General features: G+C 36.9%; 1 protein-coding gene across 1 annotated transcript in view; it reads right to left on the reverse strand.

Moving 5' to 3' along the window:
• The window catches only part of LOC107082447 (neural-cadherin-like), a 169,694-nt gene that overhangs the window by 51,686 nt on the left and 96,148 nt on the right, over window positions 1–21,860 (reverse strand). The window contains exons 12-18 of the mRNA XM_015371134.1: window positions 18,957–19,124; window positions 9,539–9,788; window positions 8,994–9,121; window positions 8,459–8,645; window positions 4,465–4,608; window positions 2,333–2,616; window positions 226–1,834 (exon numbers count right to left, since the gene is read on the reverse strand). Coding sequence (XP_015226620.1) covers window positions 226–1,834; window positions 2,333–2,616; window positions 4,465–4,608; window positions 8,459–8,645; window positions 8,994–9,121; window positions 9,539–9,788; window positions 18,957–19,124 — 2,770 coding nt within the window. The remainder of the gene's footprint in view (window positions 1–225; window positions 1,835–2,332; window positions 2,617–4,464; window positions 4,609–8,458; window positions 8,646–8,993; window positions 9,122–9,538; window positions 9,789–18,956; window positions 19,125–21,860) is intronic.

Consider the following 21,860-nt stretch of genomic DNA (forward strand, 5'->3'; position numbering starts at 1 on the left):
TGAAAGTGCTCAGGGCTGTAGAAGGAATTTGACATCATTACCATAACAAAACACAGAGTAAATGTGAACAAGCAATTAAAAATTCCAGACCATAATGAGTAGGTAAAGCAGTTATACATTTTTGCCTCAGCTATTTCCTCACTTTTCCCTATTCACACAAACTCTGCCTTTCACTGCAAAAGCAAAAACATACATAAGAAGAAAGACATGAAGAAAGCAACTTACCCTTGCGGCTATGCACATAGACATCTTTCTCCCCTGCCTGATGGGCGTTATCGTTATGATCACCAATAGTGATGATGAGAGTGCTTGTGGCTGTTATCGGTGGAAGTCCACTGTCAATCATTACCACCGGTAAATGGTACTCTCTCTGCCTTTCTCTGTCAAATCTCCGGAGGGTGGTGAGTGTGGCAGAGCCATTCCCATGGTCCTGAAGGTGGAAGTCAGCAGAGTACTCTGAGGGAAGGGAGATGAGGAATGGAGGTCCATGCTCTGGGGAGTCTCTGTCCACAACATGAAGTAAAGTTGAGCTCCCGTTAAGCCAGACCACTTGAGGAGCGGGACTGTTCTCCCACAGCACTGGAGCATAGAGCATCTCCAGCTCTGGCCCGTTATCATTCATGTCAAGCAAAGGCAAGTGGACCGTGACACTGCCAGTAAGGGCTGGGGTGCCACGGTCTGTCGCCATGACAACCAGCTCATAACCTGCCACCGTCTCCCTATCCAGTGAATGCGTGACAGTGACAACACCACCTCGGTTGACTCTGAAGTGTCCATAGGGGTCTGAATGTGGGAGGATGCTGTAAAAAATATCTCCGTTCGGGCCTGAGTCAGAATCAGAGGCTATGACCTGAATTATGCTGGTTCCTACTGGTACATCCTCAGGTACAGGGGACAGCAGGTGAAAACTTGGGGTAAAAACAGGCGCATTATCATTTTCATCTTCAACAAGGATCATACAGTGAATAAGACTGGAAAAATTTGAGTCCTCCACTTTGACTGTCAGGTTAAACCTCTGCTCATCTGGATGCTCAAAGTCCAGCTTCTTTTTCAGTCTTAGAGTGCCCTTCTGCTCCAGTTTGTGGCTAACTATGTAGAATCGCTGCTCTGTATCCCCTGCAAAGATGCTGTATGACAACTGACCATTTCTACCATCATCAGGGTCCACAGCACTCAGCTCCAAGAGGGAAGAGTCCTCAAGTGTGCTCTCAGGTACACGAGCACCACACCAGTCCTCTATAAATTTTGGCACATGGTCATTGATGTCTGTCACCACAATTGTGACAGTGGCCGTGCCAATCATACCACCACCATCCCTGGCCTCCACAACCAGGTGGTGCCTATCAGCACGCTCTCTATCCAGACCGTCTGCTGCCACGGATACGGTGCCAGTGCTTGAATCAATAGTAAACAGGTTTGCATTGTCTGAATTTTGTGCATTCTCTATAATCCGGTAGGTGAGGATTGCGTTTTGACCCACAGCTGCATCGTCCAGATCCACAGCAGTCATTTCCACAACAAACGTTCCAGGAGGTGAATTTTCTGCCACACTGCTATGGCAATTATCGGGTGCACACACAAAGGTTGGGGCATTGTCATTGATGTCCCACACGTTGATAATAACATCTGTAAAGCCAGTAAGCCCCTCGCCTTCTTCGTCCGTTGCCATAACAACAAAGCGCCAGACGGCCCGCTCCTCTCGGTCCATGGTTCGCTGGGCGTACATCTCCCCTGTGATGTCATTGATCATGAAATGGGACTCAGCACCTTGGCCATGAATGGAGTACCTGATGGCTCCCTGGTCTGCATCTTTGTCTGGGTCAGTGGCTGTAACCTGTAAGACAAAATCTTTAGAAAACGGGCATTCATTCACCCATTCAAACCCAAATTATTGTTTTCTCCTATTTTACTTCAATTATTGTTCAGGTGGCATTTTCTTTGACATCCGTTTTTATACATCCCAATAAAGTTTTCTCACTTTTCCTGACAAGCTTAATTAAAGCATCGAGTTCAAATCTGATATGTGTCTTCCATCTCGCCTGAGAGTGGGTGTCACAGTATGGCAGCACAAGATTTATATCTGCTGTTTCATAAATTACATAAATTTAAATTCTATAACTTGCCAAGCAATGGTTAAACACCAGCAGTAGATAACCTGAAATAAGGTGTCAGAATAGTAAACTTTAATAATGACTTAGCTGCCACAAAAACATGCACTGCGAGAAATGTTAGGAGGGAAGCTCATTAAAAACAACGTACATATCTTAATTTGAGATATGGTCATTTCTAGGATAAACAGTGTTTTTTTTTTTTCTCCCTGGAGGCTCCTTACCTGTAGCACAAAAACAGGAGACCCATCAAGCTCCTCTGTGACCGATCCATAGTACTCATTCATAGAAAACACAGGTGCTTCATCGTTTTTATTGACTATGGTGACCACAACAGCGGCATAGTCTTCCCACTTTCCATCTGAGGCAAGAACCAGCAACTTGTATCTCTTTTGCTTTTCATAGTCCAATAACTGTGAAATGAAGATTGTCCCAACCTCCGGCTCGATGTCAAAAGCACCTCCTTTGTTGCCAGATGTTATCTGGTAGCGGAGCTTGGCATTGGCTCCTGTGGCACAAATTATGATTACAGGGTTAGAAATCTGTTTAGTTAATTTTTTAACGTCTAGGTAGTTGCTCTTAAAACAAAGGTACAGTTAAGATTTTCAATTGATTATTGAGACAGGGAGTTTTTTTTAAAAATAAAAATCTTTTTCTTTTTATAGTTTGTAATACTTTTAGTTTTTTTTTTTACCCATTTCATATACTGAGTGAGGTCTTCCATCTTAAACACACACAAAGTTTTTAAGATCTTATTGATCTTAAAAACTTTTCAAATCTAAAGCTGTAAAGGAAATGAATATTCTGTATGGTATCCTATGAGAAATCTATTTAATGGAATATATTTGAAACATGGAAAACTATTGAAATATTAACTGGAAAATAGTTTTTTATTAAGTATTGTAACCCAAGTACTATTAATTTAACATAAAATGTTCAAAGATTGCTGTCAAAATCAGGCCAAAAATTGTTTTTTCAGATGTGGCACACATTAGAGTAGTAACAGTAAAGGTATTTCCTGATGCCTTTTTTTTTCACAAAATCATAAAAAGATAAGCAAGAAATAAAATGAACAGATATACATAATATTTTGAAGTTTAGTTTTGTTGCATTGTTGACTGCACAGTTGTCAGATCAGGATTTTGAATTCAGAAAAAAAAGATAATTAAGCATCGAAATTGTTAGATAAAAGTTGGTGCCCTCCCCAAAATAAATATATTTGGCAAGTGTACAAAAAAACAACATTAAAAGGGTGATTAAACTTAATAAAGTCTGTTTATACTATTCTAGTTCATGTGGTAAAAAAAAAATCAATATGTATTTGGCATCTTCCTACTTGTAGGTTGTTTCCTCTGGAGCAGGGCACTACAAACTTAAGAGTATTACACCTCATTTCCTCCAAGACTTAAGATTGAGTAGATCTTCATGTAACCCTTTCTTATTTTGATTACTTCATTAGATGGAAATTTTGTACTTTGTCTCCTCAGGTTTAATCAGATACTAATTAAAAAGGAGTACCAGAAGAATAATGAGTGTAAGGGAGCATGATTCCCTCTTATACTGTCCTTTAGGGAATTATTCCGGTGCCTGGCAGAGGTTTGGGGAGGCAGTGAAAAAAAGGGGAAGTCAATATCTGAACTTATCTTCTGTCTCTCTTTCTGGAGAACATCCGATCTAATGATAGATTATAAGATCTATTAGAACATATTGTTTTTATTTTCAATCATCATGTTTGGATTTTGTGTCCACAATCCTGTGTTAATACAGTAATCTGTGTTTTTACCAGACCCATATTTGACAAAAATCTCCCCGTCTAGAAGAGGGTGCTGGTAGGCTTACATTCGCTTGACCCAGGGAGTATGCTATAAGTAAAGCAGATTGAGAATTAAATTGTAACTCTAATGTTGGGGGTCGGTGATATTGCACAGCCATTTATCATTAGTGTGGCAGCCCAGCCTAAGCTGCACCCCCGCTCTCCATAAATACTTGATTAACGGACCTAAACATTCCCGATAAAAGCATCTTAGGCAGCTATATGAAGGATGAGCAACTGCTTTACTGCTTAAATCCTGCCCACCTACTGTGGGGGAGCATGTCAGTTGTTTTTGAACATATGTGCGACAGTGCATTATTAAGCATTTATATGATTACTAAATCTAGTACACGATTTGATTTTAATGACATGATTTTTGCAATGCAGTCCAGATTAGACATGTCTCCCCTCAAGACTGGCTTCATGAATGTTAAATAAAACAAAATTTTATAAATTTAATTTTTAACTTTTTACTCTTCAGTTTGGCCAATAAGCATGAGTTAAGAAACGCTCACATATCTCAATCCCCTTCATCAAACCTACCTTCATCCTCGTCAGTGGCGCTGACGGTGACGACAGCCAGGCCAACATCTGCATTCTCATCGACACCGACTTCATACAGTCGCTGAGCAAAGACTGGCTTGTTGTCATTGACGTCGCTGATGAAAACCCTCACATATGCTGTGTCTGCAGAAATGACAGAATGGCAGAAGATTAAATTCTAACACCATATCTTTCCTCTGTCTTACAGATAACGATTAATAAACTTTTTCTATGATCCATATTTGCTGTAATTTAAATTCATTCGATTTTTTTAACAGTGATGACAGAATAATACCAATTTCAGTGCTAATCCTTGTCAAGCACTTTAATTTTTGCAGAGAAAAAATACAGACACTCTCTGCTGGGGAAGTTAAATATTAATATGATGACAAGTGTTTGTATCTTATCTGTGCCCTTCCCATTACACCGTTTATTTCTTTAGTTAGAAAGAGTGAATTATCTTCTCTGAGAGTTTTCTGGCTACATGTTAATTTCAAACAACCACAGTAAGGGAAGATGATAGCAGCACACAGCTTTATTTTCTTGGCTTGTTTGTGCATTCCAGCTTTTTTTTTGTAAACCACAAAGGTGACAAAAAGACAGGTGCTGTGTGGTGCAGATCAGCCCTCCTGGATATGGAAGATATGTAGACACTACGAAGGCTCATTATAAATGCTAAGCAGCCCTGCCAACCCAGGAGAGAAATCAACAGCAACACTAAATACCAGGTTAAAAAATACAGGCAAAAAACCCAATCCTGAAAACAGATATCATATTACCTCACTAAAGATTCAGGTTGACATCTTTAACTGCTGACATGTCAAAAACAAAATATGGTAGGCCAACACAAGCTTCAGATATATAATGATATGAGATAAGATATATATATATATATATATATATATATATATATAATGAACAGAAAAAAAAACACTTGCACTAATAGCACACTGTGGATAAGATAATCAAAAGAAACAGAACAGTAATTCAATTTCTAACCTGTTTTAATGAGATAGACTTAGACTTTTTAGACTTAAAGTATCTTATTTACAGTATGGTATTTGTATACACTCTGTGTATACAAAAACAATAGTTTTGTACACACAGTGTAAACAAAATGAAATTTTCTTTAGTACAACTTTCACAAAGCAAATGAACATTTCCATTCCATAAAGTGAAGCAGTGATCAAATGTAAACAGTGTGGGAGAAAAGCATAAAAGCATTTATATATATATATATATATACAGTATATATATATATATGGTGCAAATATGCAGTAGTCTGCACTATAGAGAGTTAGAGAATTTTGTTCTAAGACAATTCCTGCATTTTATGTTCCTGCATATTTTGTTCTAAGATTCCTGCAATTATTTCTGTGGTAAAAAACCGAGACAATGCAACAGTATTGATATCAAAGTTCTAAGTCGAGAAAAAAAAAAAAAAAACTAAATATGAAACTTACAGCTTGTCTGCTGAAAAATCTAAAAACAGGGCTTTTAATTCAGATAATGAAATTAGCTATTTTTCTTCCATTGTGAATGTCAGTGTTCGCAAGATTATGCTTACACTACACTTGGTTTTACACACTCACAGACCATTTATTGGTGATATATATGAATGTTAAAATAAATAATGACATTGTCAATCCGATGATGGTAACTCTATTTATTAAGGCATCCATAAGTGGATTAGATAACCTGCTGAAATTCCAGCAATGTTTCTCATACCATTTAGTCTAGAATTATTTCAAATATGATAAACTTGGTACTAGTGAGGTCATACAGTGGCCAGTCAGTGTATAATCAACTGACTTTGATACCAATGAACTAGGGTCGTAATGGATTTCATATACTTGAATTGGAATATTAATATAAGACTAAATTGTATGATAAAAAAAAAAAATACTGTTAAAACTTAAGCAGGAAAGTAATTGCAATAACAACAATAATTAATGTTCTTTATAGGGAATTTTGATTTAAGTATCTTAAATTCATACAATCAAAAGTAAAATTATTTCAAGATAGAAATAGTAAAGTTAAAATTAAAAGATTTTATTTAAATCATAAAAACTAAAACATTTTATAACATAAGAATTATAGATGAAAAGTTATATGCGCAATCTGTATGGAGGACTGAAATCTGGTTATTTAATTTTACACATTCTTCTCCCATTATTTACTTAGGTCATCAATACAATTTTTAAGATTAAAGAAATTTAAGAAAGCAAACATAGAATAACCTTCCTCTGTCCCACTTATTTTAGACTTACAATGCACCTGGTTTACTGATCAGCTTTGTGCAAGCTATCAAGTTAGTACATGTTTTTATACACAAAAACTATTTGAAGATTACACCCAAAATATTTAGTATTTTACAAATTTTTTTTGGCAAAAACAATGAGTCCTTCTTATGTTTCTTTTTTGTCTATCTATGATTCTATAAAGAAAATTCTCAGTGTATCTATCAATATTAATTTATGATCCCACTCTACAGACTGGAAGAGTACAAATGCATTTAACTTTGGGAGTGGTATTTCTCTCATCCATTAATAGACAATCTTCCTGGTCTATTCCCTTGTTTAAAAGATAATAAATGCACCCCCTTTAAGATTTCAAAGATATTAAATAATAAATACATTGGCAAGTTTAAACACAAAGGATACTTCATGCATAGAAAGCGAATCAAATATGTTGTTTTCTTCATAATTCAGAATCTAATTTATTGCCAAGTAGGTTTGCATTTTCAAGGAATAGATCAGATAAAAATAGTTAATGTGGTCTAAGGAGAAATGGAGCATAGACAGAAGTTCAACTAAAAAAAAAAAACAAATTGCTCTCCTACATCCACCTGCAACACGATCAAACAGCTTTGAACCACACCTCCACGAAAGCCAATCGCCATCCAAAGTTCATCTTGAAAGGCCTCCGATATAAACCTGTCTGCCTCTGTGCATAGGCGTCAGATGACACCGTTTCAACCCACCTCCAGCCCCTCCTCCACCAATGTAGCTAAAACTTAATCAGAGTGTCATTCCTTCAGGACTCTTCTGGCAGAAGACCGCCATGTTGAGCCTGGTTCTGCCAGATGTTTCTACCCAACGGGAAGAGGTTCTCTCAACCTGTGTTATCCAAACTGGACTTCCATCTTCCAGGTCCCTGAGTGAAGCTCTAGTATCAGCTCACGCAATCCACTGGATCTCCCCATAAAGCTCAGCATACCGTCTCACTAACCAACAGTATACAGACTGGCCAATCTTTTCAATCTCCACTCCACCACCAGTTTCAGGTCTGGGGGGAAACAGTCCTATTCTTTGCATCTGTTCATGCATATCTATCAAAATTAAGCGCTATGTTTCCTGCCAAGGTCTGAGCACCAAAGACAAATTAAATGTATCAATAAATTTCTCCTAATTGTCTTTTCTCTTCGTGTAAGTTTTTCAGATTGAACTAACAGGAAACTCTAGGCTGATCTCATGTGCATAAAAAAAGTTTCTCTAATATTGACAATGTTCCCACAGGTCTGTTTTTCATAAGTTTAGTGTGGTCACAGTGTATTAAAATAGTGTGTCAAGGATACAGCCATAAATCTCACAGACCCCTGGTAAGGCTTGAAACATCCATGTTCTGAAAAACAAAAAGCTATTTATCTCCTTGTAAAACTACACAAAACTCTTTAGGGTTCCTGAATTTTGGCAAGTAAGAATGTTAACATCATCTGTATTTCAGTAGGATTTACTGGATCTACCAAAAAGGGACACATAACTTAATTGCAAAGAGAAATAAAAGCACATAGTTCCAGAAATAAAGGTAAGATGCAAATTCCATCCATCCATCCATCCATCCATCCATCCATCCATCCATCCATCCATCCATCCATCCATCCATCCATCCATCCATCCATCCATCCATCNCCATCCATCCATCCATCCATCCATCCATCCATCCATCCATCCATCCATCCATCCATCCATCCATCCATCCATCCATCCCTAACCTGTGTTGGGCTGTTTATTTTTGCCAGGTCGAGCTGACTCTTGGCCATCTTCTGACTGAACCTCGAGCAGGTAGGAACTACGGGCTTCCCGATCAAATACCGCTTCTGTGTAGATGATTCCATATTGGGGGTCAATACGAAAGAAGTTGTGGTCGCCGCTGCTGTCGCTGAGCAAAGAGTAAGTGATCTGAGGAGCACAAATAATAAAAAAAACTTGGACCACCACAAAAATATATGGATTTAAATGTGTATGTGTATCTCCTTATTAAACTAAATCAATACTATTGGCTCTGTTATAATTCAGATAATTGGTGACATCACATCTTGAAATTCTGTGACAAATGTAGAACCAAAATTTTCACAATGAAAGAAGTGAGATGTGGATAAATAAAGCTACATAAAGCTGCCTATGCTGTGATATTGATGATTGAGCATAGAAATAACACTCTGATGATTTGGCTGTAGAGCTTTTTGTTAAACCATGGTGTTTCATTTTATACTTTTACAACACAAACACAGACAGATCCATACGAACCTCTCCGTTAAGACCCAGGTCTTTGTCATGGGCAGACACTTGGAGAACCGAAGTTCCGATCTGGGCTCCTTCTGTTACCGAGGACTCGTAAATAGAGGATGTAAAAAACGGCACATTGTCGTTGACATCTTAAGACAAAGGGAAAAGTTATTGTGGAAATAAATCATTTCTTTTCAATGCATTATAAGTAAAGAAAGATATCCAGATTTACAGCTTTTATAATTGTACAAGCTTTAAAAATATACATTTTAGCAATTAGTGTGTGAACTTTAAAACATATGAATGAATTTTATGCATATAAATAAGTGACTAAAAATGTACTTTTGTATTATTACATACTTTCAAATAAATCGATAGAGAAAAGGTTCAAACAATACGCATATGTTCAAGAAATTATTATGATTCTCTGACATTTAAATGTGAAATTGATTAAAGAAAAACATAAGCATGCATATAAATGCTCTAACAACTACAGGGACTTATTAAGAAAATGATGAAGACTGTAAATCTCTGTTCCAAAAAAAAAAAAACCCTATTAAATATACCTGTAATATTAACATACACCCTTGTAAAAGCTGCTAGAGGGACCGCAGCGACATTCTGTGCTCGGACCCTTAAAGAAAAGAATGGTGTGGTCTCATAGTCCAGCGGCTCTGACACCAGAATGGAAGCAGATCCATCCTCACGGTTTGGTGAGAGGTAGAAACGAACTGGCATGTTGGTTTCAGGCACCATGCCATCCTCAAGGTTGTAGGTCACTCTCGGGTCACCCAGCTGAGAGGTGGCCTTTATTGTCTGAAAAAGGGTAAGAAATAGAGACAAAAGAGATAAAGTATGTAAAAAATACTGATGCAGACATGTATATTAATATCTTTACAACTCATTAGCATACTGCTTGATTCCTCCTGCCAAAGGGAGATCAGCTAAATATAATTCACCTAAACATTATTATCAGATTTATACTTCCATGAGCTAAGCATATTATCAAAAAATAGCAACAAAAAAATAAATCAAAGTAATTAAAGAAAGTCAAAAACCTATCACTGAACTTTTGCACCTGAAGGTACCTGACTGGATGTAAGACTTCTGTTTTCTATTTAATAAAAAGGCTACAACAAGGTAAGACGTGACTTTTTGGCATGTTAATCAGATTAGAAAACCACTCAAAACTACTTAGATGAGCTGATGCTTGCAGCCAAAATGACAGAATGCCTGCCAATGGTAAACCAACATCAATTTTGATGGTGAAACGAAGCCAACTACTAACCCTGCTTGTTAAACAGAAAAAAAAAAAATAATTTTATTAGACCCAAGGTAACTTTACTAGATACCTGACAAATGCTATAGTTTAACACTATGATCATCTAGAGACCCTGATTAACTTTGGTAAGAGAGATGGATGTACACACTGGGATTGTCAGTGCACTTTGAGATAATTTTCGTTGCCGAGACACTAACTGAAGTGGAGCAGATTTAGAGTTCAGTTATTCTGGAACATGGGCTCGTACGGACAGTTAATGGCAGTAATCTAATAACAGTAATTTAATTACTTCTGCCAGAATGAGTTTGCAGTGTCTGCCCACCAATAACATTGCATTTTTCAGTGCATACTTCTGGAAAGGAAAAGGCCTATAGTAATCCTCTGTAGGGGTAAGATCTAAAAAAAAGTTATAAAGTAAAAGCAACTTTTAATTTAAGTATAAGAATTAAAACATCTATCAAAGAGAATATAAAGCTTTGTAGATAGCTGCATTAAAGATTTTGAACTTTATGGTGGGAGATAAAAGGCAGCTATCAGTTGTCTGTTTTCTGAAAGCATCCAACAGTTTGACCAGATACAGTCATGTGAATGCCAAACAGGATTTTTAACCATGTACTTTTTGTAAACATCCAGTAGTGACAGAATCATGACAAACATGTCTGTCTGTCTGTCTGTCTGTCTGTCTGTCTGTCTGTCTGTCTGTCTGTCTGTCTGTCTGTCTGTATCTATATCTATCTTAAACAAATAAATAATAGTCTGTGGATTTGGATTCAGTGCTTTTTTTATGCTTTTTCTTTAATTTTATTCTTTTAAAACGCAGACAGATCTGTACGTACCTCCCCTTTAAGACCCAGGTATGTCTAGTTTTAGACTTCAACATTTGTTTAAATCTTTGGATACATTCTTTTGTCCCTAACATTGTATTGCACAGTAAAATGCAGTGATATATAAAATCTTTAAAGGAAAAAATTCACTTAAACTTCAAAGGTAAAGGTGATGTTATGACAGTTATCAACTATTCAATATCGCAATGCAATCTGGTCATGTTGGATCATTGACACATCTCTTACACACGCTAATCATTATTTCCAAAACAACATAAGCAGCTTTAGAATAGCAAAAAGGACTTACTATCAAACATCAGAACTTTATGGGTACTTGAACACAAATGTTAGGCAGCAAAAGAAAGGCTTGACCTACATTATATGCTTCCAATTTCAAAAGGATATTTTTGTGATGAGCTAGACAATGTAGCGAACATGCTATTGACTTTGATTGACTTTTTTCGTTTTTTAAAGAATATCTTTCTTTGGCAAGCCATGGATTCTGGAATTTCCATTTTCATACAGGTTTTACACACTGACTTGATGACACTGACTCAGAGTGACTAGCAATCCACCAATTCACCCACAAGAAGATTGCATACATCCGAAGAATCTGCTGTTATGCACTCATTCCTTGCTTACTACATAGAGGAAACACAAGCATGCAGCCATAAAAAAACTAAAAATAATGACATGACACATCATATGTGTGAAATTTCAAAGCCCCCAGAATATTCCATGATTTTAAAGGTAAACATTGTTTATGGCTGTTTTCAAAACCTTTCCAAGTCATTGAACTTCCTTACTTTTTTTTAAAATTCACAAACATATAGGGACCCATTGGAAACCTGTATCTTACTTAGGCTAAGGAGAAAATTGATTGGACTGTTTTTCAGTGACCCAAACTCATCTTCTATTGGTAAAATGTGTGGAAATCAGGATATCAGATGCCTGGGGTATGGAGAGGGCTAGAAAGATCCAGCTTCTTTCTTGAGGTCTATGTAGCCATGCAGACTGCTGGTGTTGGTCTGCTGTCTTTTATCAAGCCAAAAGTCAGTGTAGCTGTCTACAGGGAGCTTTCCTTGCAGGAAACCAGACTCAATGAAGCAGATGAGTTGAAGGTCCCACTGATTCAACCATGGTTTTCTATATCTGCAGCAGAGCCACACCCCGACCACATCCATATGTTGCCACACTGATGTGTTGTTATTTATGCAGCAGGAGCTCTGACCATTTATTGAATGTATATACTATGTGGACATATTTGATTAAAAAAATCAACATTTGCTTTCACTGATCCAGTGTTAAAATTTAAAATGATTTTTGGCCTTTCATCATCTAGAAGCCAAAAGCATCAGAATTATAGAAAATGAAATTATTATTACACAGTGTATACTGTAGTAAATTTATTAATATTCTCTCTCTCTCTCTCTCTCTCTCTCTCTCTCTCTCTCTCTNTATTGTGATATTGAACTGCTGTTTTTAGTGTCAAGCACCAATGTTTACATTTTTTCTTCTAGGATAAAATTTTTGAACTTAGGTAAAGTGTATTATATATATATATATATATATATATATATATATATATATATATATATATATTAATTGAAATGCACCAGAATAGACTGTACCACATTCACCTTGACCACTGAGAAAATAATAGATCTATTGAAGATATTTTCTTTAAGAGATTTAATCCTGCTAGAATGTTTTACTATCTAGACAAATTTCATAACCGAAACACCTTAATCTAATAAAGACAAAGGCACTAGTGCTAATGAAAAGTGTGAAATGAGAGTCCTGAGAGTCCTGTTAAATTTTCTACACAGAATAGAAAAAAGAAAAAAATTAATGACCTCGAGAAGCACCAGTGGGTGTTATTTTTTCTAATTTGGACAGAGCCAGACAAGCTTTCTGCTTCTGCAGTCTAATGCCAGCAATGCTAATCGGTTCTTGGTTCTAGCTTCATGCTCAGCTGCTTTGAGATGCTAAAGAGCTGGGTTTAAACTGACAGCTTTGTATTTAGGGAAGTGTACTTATTTGCTTTTTGCCAAAAGACAAAAGACACCACTCTCATCTACAGCTTGAAGGCGATTAGCCAAGCTTAACATAAATAAATGGTAACAGAGTTAATCTGGTAAAACAAATGAGATGCAGTTTGTTTATTAGAGTATTTCGTGCCTGCTATTGTATTAGACAGTTGTTATTCAAACTTAAAGAAAGAACAGTTCATCTGTTTACATCTGTATTTGTTTTTTTGTTTACTAACTCAGTTGAGGTTTTGGAAATGAACTGCAGGCAACATAGCAGGTTATTCATCTTTAACAAAATGGCTTATTTTTTTAGAGTTTCAGTAAAGAAAGTCAACTTAACTGATGTCAAACTGTTTCTCACCACAAGGCAGGTCAGGGAACACTGTTTTAAATACAACAAGCTATATGATTAGACTATATTTTTAGTTTGTAAGCAGAGGGTAACAAAACCTTCATTCAGTCTTGATTGAAGATTTTAATTATATATAGAGTATGAACAACATTATACATAACAATTTTTAACTTGGTGTCTTTCGTCCAGAAAGAATCTCTTATTTCAAAGATGCTATCTTTTTGTAGACTTTTTCCATACAGATTGTCCTCTTTTCAGTTTTTTTTACTTTATATATTTTGCACCACAAAGACAACCTAATGCATTTAATCAATGACATGCAGTTTGGACATTTTCCAGGTATGACTGTTGAACACTGGACCTGTCAAACTTTGCCACTGCCCTTATGTTGTGGTACAAACATAATAACTGGCTTAATGAGAAAGTGATAAAACACACACAGACAAAAGAAAAATGCTAGTGGGACCAGTTTGAATGTGATATATTCTTTCTTTCTTCACATTAATACAGACGTCTTGCTGTAATAAGTGGACTAATTCTTTCAAATCTTTTAAAGGTCAGCAAACAGCTTGAATTAAAACAGGTAGAAACAACCAATCAGGGTCAAAATTTGACTGGTAATGATGTACCCAGACCTGAACCTTCAGAAGCACAGAGAGATAGGAACAAAGTCTCTCTTTCATCACCTAAAGAACATCTCCGAGATTAAAGGACTAATGTCTCAGCAGGGGCACGAAAAACTCATTAATGCATTCATCTTCAGTAAAAAAAAAAATTATTGCAACTGGGTCTCAACAGATCTGCCCATTTTTTGTTTTTGTTTTGTTTCAATAGTTTGGTTTTATTTATATTTTAAATTATTTCACTGGACATAAAACAGAATCAAAATTGTGTTTCTCTGTATCTCCATGATGTACACAATAAATTTCTGACATTCAGGTGGTCAGTACAAGACAAAAACATACCAAACATTCTCACATAGTAAAGTTAACGGAGAGTTAAAAGTTACAAAGTGTACCCAGTCTAAAGAAAGGCACATACTGGCAATGAGGTATTCCTTTTGTACCTAGTGCACAAGCAGCATAGTAGTGCAAGTGTGTTCAAGTAGTAAGTAATAGCAGTATGAAAATAGTGAAAGCAGGCGCCTGTACCGCTTTCTGGGGGCAAGAGGTCAAAACGTTTTTGAGCAGGCTGGCATGCAAGAGGTGTAAATATCTATTAGGGAGGGGAGTGTGGCACCAATGATCTTTACAGCTGTATTCACAATGTGCTTCAAGGCTTCCCTGTTATAGTCAGTGGACCCCACCCCACACTGTGATACAGCTTGAAAGGATTCTCTCAATGATGCCTCTGTAGAATGCTGTCGTGATGGGTGGTGGAGCTCCTGCATGCCTGAGTTTCTGCAGGAAAGAGAGGTGCCTCTGGGCTTTCTTTGACAATGCTATGGTGTTGGTGGTCCAGGAGAGGGCCCTACTGATGCACACCCCCAGACATTTGGTGCTGCTTACTCTCTCTGCAGCAGCATCATCAATGGTTAGTGGCAGGTTTTGGATGTTGCCTCTCCGGAAGTTGACAAGGATCTCCTGGCTTTTGCTGACATTTAGCTGAAGCCAAGCCACAACGCAAGCGGGACAATCAGGAACTAGCTGTGGGTCTAGACACCGCCGAGGCGGTGAACAAGTGGGGGTAAGTTTGTGCGACAATGGAGGGACATGAGGGTGAAAAAGAGCAGGGATCCAGGTGGAAAAAGGGTCCCAGCATTCTTGTGCACCTCGCTCTTCTAGCTGGTCCAAATTCACGAGTCGTTTTCTACCATGGCGGTCATAAAAACAAAACAACACGGTAAGGTACCAAACATGAAATACGCATAGTGTAGAGGGAATGTAGATTTGATCAACCAGAGGCCTTCTGTCTGCGGCACTGTCTGCAGTCATCTACAAATTTGGAGAGGTGCACCAGAGTGTCTGCAGAAAGGGCGGAGGCTCATTCAATCTGTTGCCCCGCCATGCTTCTGTGTTTACATCTGAGAGGAAGAAGAGAAAGAAGAATCTTTGTTTATGCATGCCCACTGAGCGATTTGCCAACGACGGTCGGGAGAAAATAAAACATGTTTGATCTTCTCCCGACCTCACGATTCCTGATCAGGAGGTGGTCGTGGGAGGCTGATCGCCCCTCGTTACCCCCTGTACACTACACGACACACATTAAAGCTGAAAGTCAGCCCGATTGAAAAATTCTTGCATGACCAAAAAGGGCGATTTTCCAAATGTGTTTGCCCGGCTTTACTGTCTATGAAGTTGACTGGTATCTCCTGGGTGTTGTCTTGTTTTGCTTTCTTGATGCCATGGGAAAGGTTGTCTCTCGCTGTTCTCATGCCAGATTCTTCCCCAACTCTGAAGGCCTTCAGCAGCCTGAGGATGTTGCCTGTCAGGCTTGGCTTCTGGTTAGTCCAGGTGATTATTTTTTTGTATGAGTTACATCATTAATGTACTTAGAAATGTAAGGGGTTACAGTGTCTGTGTACTCCTCCGTGTCATTTTGGTTGTTGTAAGACTGCTTAAACATTTCCCAGTCTGTTGTGTCAAAGCAGTCTTGCATAGTAGAGGAGGCCACATCTGGCCACACTCTTACCTGCTTTTTAAACTTTTAGGTGACTTTCACTAATTTTCTATTTGCAGGCATTAGCATAAAAGTTAAGTGGTCAGATAAGGGAGAGGCTCCTTTTTTTAAAGGTGTTAACTGTTCATTATGCTATCCACTCGTACATTAAACATGGAAATGAGATGTGCGAACACAACGTCGGCAGTATTTTGGTTCTGTGTGGATTGATCATCCGTTTCAGCAGTTTTGTACCAGACTGGAGATGACAGCGTATAGCTTCAACAGAAGTACAGAACAGTAGTGTACAACTTGCCGACCAGAAGATGCTCAAACAAAGAGGCTGAATTGTTATGTTGTCTTTTGTTTCTTCAGAGGAGAAAAAAAAAAGGAGATGGTCCACTTGTCCATTAAACAGTACTGTAGTCGACGAGAAGACAGGGATTATAACCTGCTGGTACAACAAATGCATGGGGTGGATGAAGAAGTACATTCTCAATACTTCCAGATGTCTGCTGCTAGACTTGATGACCTTGTATATTGCATTCTGGCTTTTTTTTTCACATACAAGGACACACAATTCCCCAGTAAAGATAGAGGAAAGACTTGCTGTTTAACTCCATGTCATTGCATTGGGAAACAACAGAGTGGGCTACATATCTACATGCTGGGAGCTACAACCATATCACTCATTGTCTCTGAAGTTTGAGAGGCAATATGGTCTTACAGTAGTTTGTGATTTTGTTATGTTCCCTGAAAAGAGGATGTAGGAAGCAATCTCCTGGGAATTCTGGAATTTGTGGAAACTTCTCAATTATTTGGGCTGCATTGATGGAAACATGTACTAATAAAGGTGCCACCAAATGATGGGAGTGACTATTTCAACTACAAAAGAACTCATTAACTTGTCCTCCTGGCTGTTTGTTTTGGAAAGTCTACATGCTGGATCAAATAGCTATAGATGATTCAGAATGGTGCTGACTGGATCCTCACCAAAACTAAGAGAGTGGAGCACATCATCTCAGTTCTAAAAACATTACATTAGCTCCTCTCTAAGAGAACAGACTTTGAAATGATTCTGTTAGTCTTTAAATCATTGAATGGCCTAGTGGCAAAATACATTACAGTTAATGTTCATGTGTCAACCACACAGACTCTAAAGTGGTCTCGGTCAAGTTTATTCTGCATACCTGGTATCAAAACAGGACATGATGAAGCAGCGTTTAGTTCTTACGCTCTAAAAAGCCTGAAATAAACTCCCAGAGAAGTGAAAAACTGCTGAAACTCTTATTTGCTTGAAATTGGGATTTATTTATTTGAAATGCTCTTTGACTGTACTATCTAAACATAATTTAAGTTTTGAGTGCAACTTTCCCTTCAGACATTTATCAAAATATTCATCGTTTATCTAATATTATTGTCTTATTTTAATTATTGACTTTCATTCTCTTGATAGTTGTGTTGCCTCTATGAAACTGCAATTTTCATATCTTTTTCTTTATTTTCTCATGCACACCACTTTGAATTGTTCTGCCCCTGGAATGTGCTATACAAATAAACATGCCTTGCCTTGTTAATTACACATCACAGATCAAAATATAAAGGAAATTTAAATGTAGAGATATTTTTTATTTCTTTAGCAAAAAACGGAGGGATGAGAAGTAAGACAAAACTGAGATTTAAGTGAGGAAGAATGATAGACCAGGAAGGTCACAAGTGAAGGAAGCCACTGTTTCTTGGACAGGGCTGCCTGTGGAGCTGGTTGACAGTTCCCTTTTGTATCTCTGCTTCTTTTTCTATGTCTGCTTCTGTCTCCTTTTTCCCCTCTAGGCCTAGACAGATGGCTGTTCACATTGAGCCTTGTTCTGCTGGAGGTTTCTTCCTGTTAAAATAGCGTGTTTCCTCTCCACTGTCACTACAAGCATGCTTGATGTGACAAATTTAGTAAATGAGTCAATGCAATCAACTGGCCTTCCTTAGAAAGAAATCTTTGAATCAGTTTCACTGTATGATCTGCTTGAATTGTCTCTGTAAAGCGCCTTCAGATGACGTGTTGTGAATTGGTGTTATATAAATACACTGAATTGAATTGAATTGAAAGTGCAACAGCTGAAGAGAAAACTGAAACCAAAGAATGATGTAAGCATAAGTGGTGAAGAAGACAAGATTTTTTTAATAGTCAAAGACAGAGAAAGAAGACAAAGCATAGGAAGAAAATGAAGGGGAACAGAAAGGCAGTCTGGGAATCCAGGCTATCCAACTGGACCACCTGATGTGCATTTATTCTCAGTATAAATTCTAGTGCAGAGAGAGTTTTTGAGACATTTTGCTGCCAAGCACAATAGTTTTCATGCAGATAAAAATGTTTTAACTTTCCCAAAATTGATTACTGAATAAGTTCTATATGATAAATGAAGTTCTTTTTCAAAATTATTATTCTGTATTCATTTATTTTGGGCAACATTTGTCAGCCTATATGTAAAATGTTTTTTTTTTGCTTTTTTTTTTTTAAAGAAGACAAATTTATACACTAAAAACTATCAAGTTTTTTTTTTTATGATGTTTTGATAGCACTATTTACATGAAATATATTTCTAACCTCTATCGATGAGAGTTCCAGCTTTGTCACCCTGCTTAGACATTTTATGCTCCTTTGGCCCCCCATCTAAAAATATTTTAGACTGATTAAAAATCAAGTTTCCCCAACAAGAAACTAACACTCCTATTTTATTCCACTGCGCTGACAAAAATGTAAAGGTGTGATCTAAGACATCTGCAATAATGTAGAGGAATCTGAAACACCAATTAAGCAGCTAACTCAGTCTCCACAAAAAAAAAAAAAAAAAAAATCTAGCCCAGTGACAGCGCAGCAATTAAAGATGTAAATAGTCTTACCACTATAGGTGTGTCCCTGGCAGTATTCTCAGGTATGACAACATTGTAGCTGTCTTTCTCCCACTGAGGAGGCTGGTTCTTCACGTTGGTAATGGTAACTGCCAGCTCCACAGAAGTGTTGCGATTTCCCCCATCTGTTGCAATGATGTCCCGTGTTATATAGGTTCTCTGCAGAGACAATTAACAGCTTAAATGTTTACATAATCAAGACAGAAAGTTCTTTTTTTTTTTACAGAAAATATAAAACTATAATAATACCTGCTATAAGGGAAGGCTGAGAACAAGAACAATCTCATTATCACACTAAAAAAAAAGTTGTCTCATGATAAAATTGTGCTTCCTTTTTTTTCCACAAGGTAACACTTTCATATATCATATTTTGACGCCTATTGAGGACTGAGTGCCAGTAATCTTTAGATGTATATAAAAAATGACAGACATGTGTTTATATAGTAAGAAAATTAATAAAAATGTTCCTTGATATATATAAAGCGTTATACAGGAACAAAAAAATCACAAAAAGTGAATTCTCATCAAAACATTTGTTAGTTCAGATGTGATATATTTTATTTCCTTTATCAGGCTTTCAAGGTAGCTTACTGAAAAGCCTCTGTGAAATCCAAAATGCAGGTGAGAAAATGGAATTGCAGCCTCTCTTTGTTGGTTATAAATCTGAAAGGGGACTGCAGTGAAATTTCTTCTTGTCATATTTTTCTAATCATTATTCAGTTTTTGGTAAGACAATGACACTAGCTTTCTGATAACAGCGAGAAAGCTAAAACCAAGTCACAAGTTTCAGAATTAGTTTTGATTTGAAAGATATCAAAAATATGCAGTCAAACAAAATCCATTTCTCTTGTCTGGATGATATATGTGAAATCTGAAAATTCCAGATATTTGGAGATAAAAAAAAAAAGTCATGATAGAAGAGCAATGCTAGTCTAATGTCTTGATTTAAAATTTTTTTTTAAACTAGTCCAAATTTTGAAATTCCATATTGCTTAATGTAGTTTACAAGAGAAACTTGAATGTCTTGTAGTAGCTGATTGACTTACTGATATGTAGAAGAAACAAAAGATGAATAAAAATCCAACACATACCATTAAATAATGTTAAATCTGGTTGGGAGTGCTATTGGTTCTTGCAACGCAAAGAATTTGTGAGAAAGAAACATATTTTTCTGATTGCTTTGCTTTTCCTTTTTGCAACAAGAAGACTAATTTGTTTATCTTGTTATACATTAGAAAAAACTGTTATCAGCCAGTAACTATTATAATCTTAAGAATCGATGAGGAAAAAAAATGTCAGCGGGGACAAACAACTTATCCTTCCTCTAGGGATTTTGATGGTATGCTTGGACAAAGTATGATATTCAGTACATTTCAAAGATTTGGTATAAAACAAAAAACTAAAATTTTTCTGAAGATCATCATTAGTTAAAAAGTATATATTAAGTTGTTAGATAAAATCTGTATATATATATATATATATATNTATATATATATATATATATATATATATATATATATATATAATTCAATCCAAATAAAATCAGAAAAAAATAATTTCTATTAGCTGTTATAGATTTTTTCCAGAAAGGTCATTAAATCTGCTTATATTAATCATGGCTTTGTCTTTCTTTTTTTTTTTTTATAAATTTGCATCCCTAATATATATATATTTTTTATTTCACCAATATTCTTAATAAGTTACTTCAGTTTATTTTTAAACAAATACTTGCAAATTATCTTGAATTAAATTACAGATGAATGATGTGATTAAAAAAAACAGCTTTCTCTTAGAGAGGCTTAAAAACCTGAATGTTTTTGGGGACATTTGTGATTCTTAAATGTCAAAAGCAGGATTATTTTAATCTTCTAATAAGAAGTTTTATGATGTGCCTATTTGGGTCAGAGGAGGCTGTTTCCTTATTGAACCACAGATGCTTCTGTGCTGTGGCACTGCAACCTCAGCCCCTTTTGCTCAAAAGATGCTCTATTCAGCTCCTACTTTTTATGAGTATAGCTTGGTTCGAAATGAGACTGACCTTTACAGTTTTTTGGCTTTTAGAATTTCCGGAGCCTTGTCCTTTTCAATTCAAAACACGGTTGTTAAAACAATCTGGGCTTGTTGGATAAACAGTACCTGAAGATTAAAACCACATAAGGAAAAGTCTAACAACAGTTCAAACATTTAACTAAACTAAAGGTCAAAAGGCTTTTTAGGTCCTAGGGCCATATGTATAAAGCATTTGTGTATGCACAAACAAAATGTTGCAGTGTAATATTTCACACACAAATTAGCATGTACAAAAATAAATGATGCTTGAAAGTATGCTGTAAACCATGGAAACTTTGACCTGATGTCTCATGGTCTGAGAACTGGGCTTATCTCTGCCCAGCTCTTAACACTGCTCATCTGATCCACCTCCTTCAGCTTCTGTTTAACAAGACTTCAGATCAGTCAACAGTGCCAGATTATTTGAGGCTTTGGTGTAATATCTCTAGTGTACCGGTGTTTTCTGATTGCCTGATCTAGACCAGTTCTACCTGTGGACCTCTGAGCCTGCCTGTCCCTGTTCTGATATGCAAGCCTAACCTGTTTTCGTACTCATGCCTGATTTCCATCTGTTTGTGAACCAAACTGAGAATTGTTTCCTGACTCAATTATGGATTTACCTTCCACACCTCTTCAGGCCTCTGATTTCCTGGCCCTGACAAATGAGCACGTCTTCAACACGGGCTTTGGCTTTGCTGTCAGTATTATCCTGCATTTCCTTTGTCTGCTCAGTTCTGATCTCCTTCCTGTTCTCTGACCTCCCGGGACATCAGCGTCTGTCCCTCTTTGGGTGGCACGCACTGCATCTCACACCCGACCAGGTGGAACCAACCTCATCCTCTGGGC

This window comes from Cyprinodon variegatus, unplaced genomic scaffold, assembly GCF_000732505.1.
Source record: "Cyprinodon variegatus isolate N-32 unplaced genomic scaffold, C_variegatus-1.0 Scaffold54, whole genome shotgun sequence".
Lineage (NCBI taxonomy): Eukaryota > Metazoa > Chordata > Actinopteri > Cyprinodontiformes > Cyprinodontidae > Cyprinodon > Cyprinodon variegatus.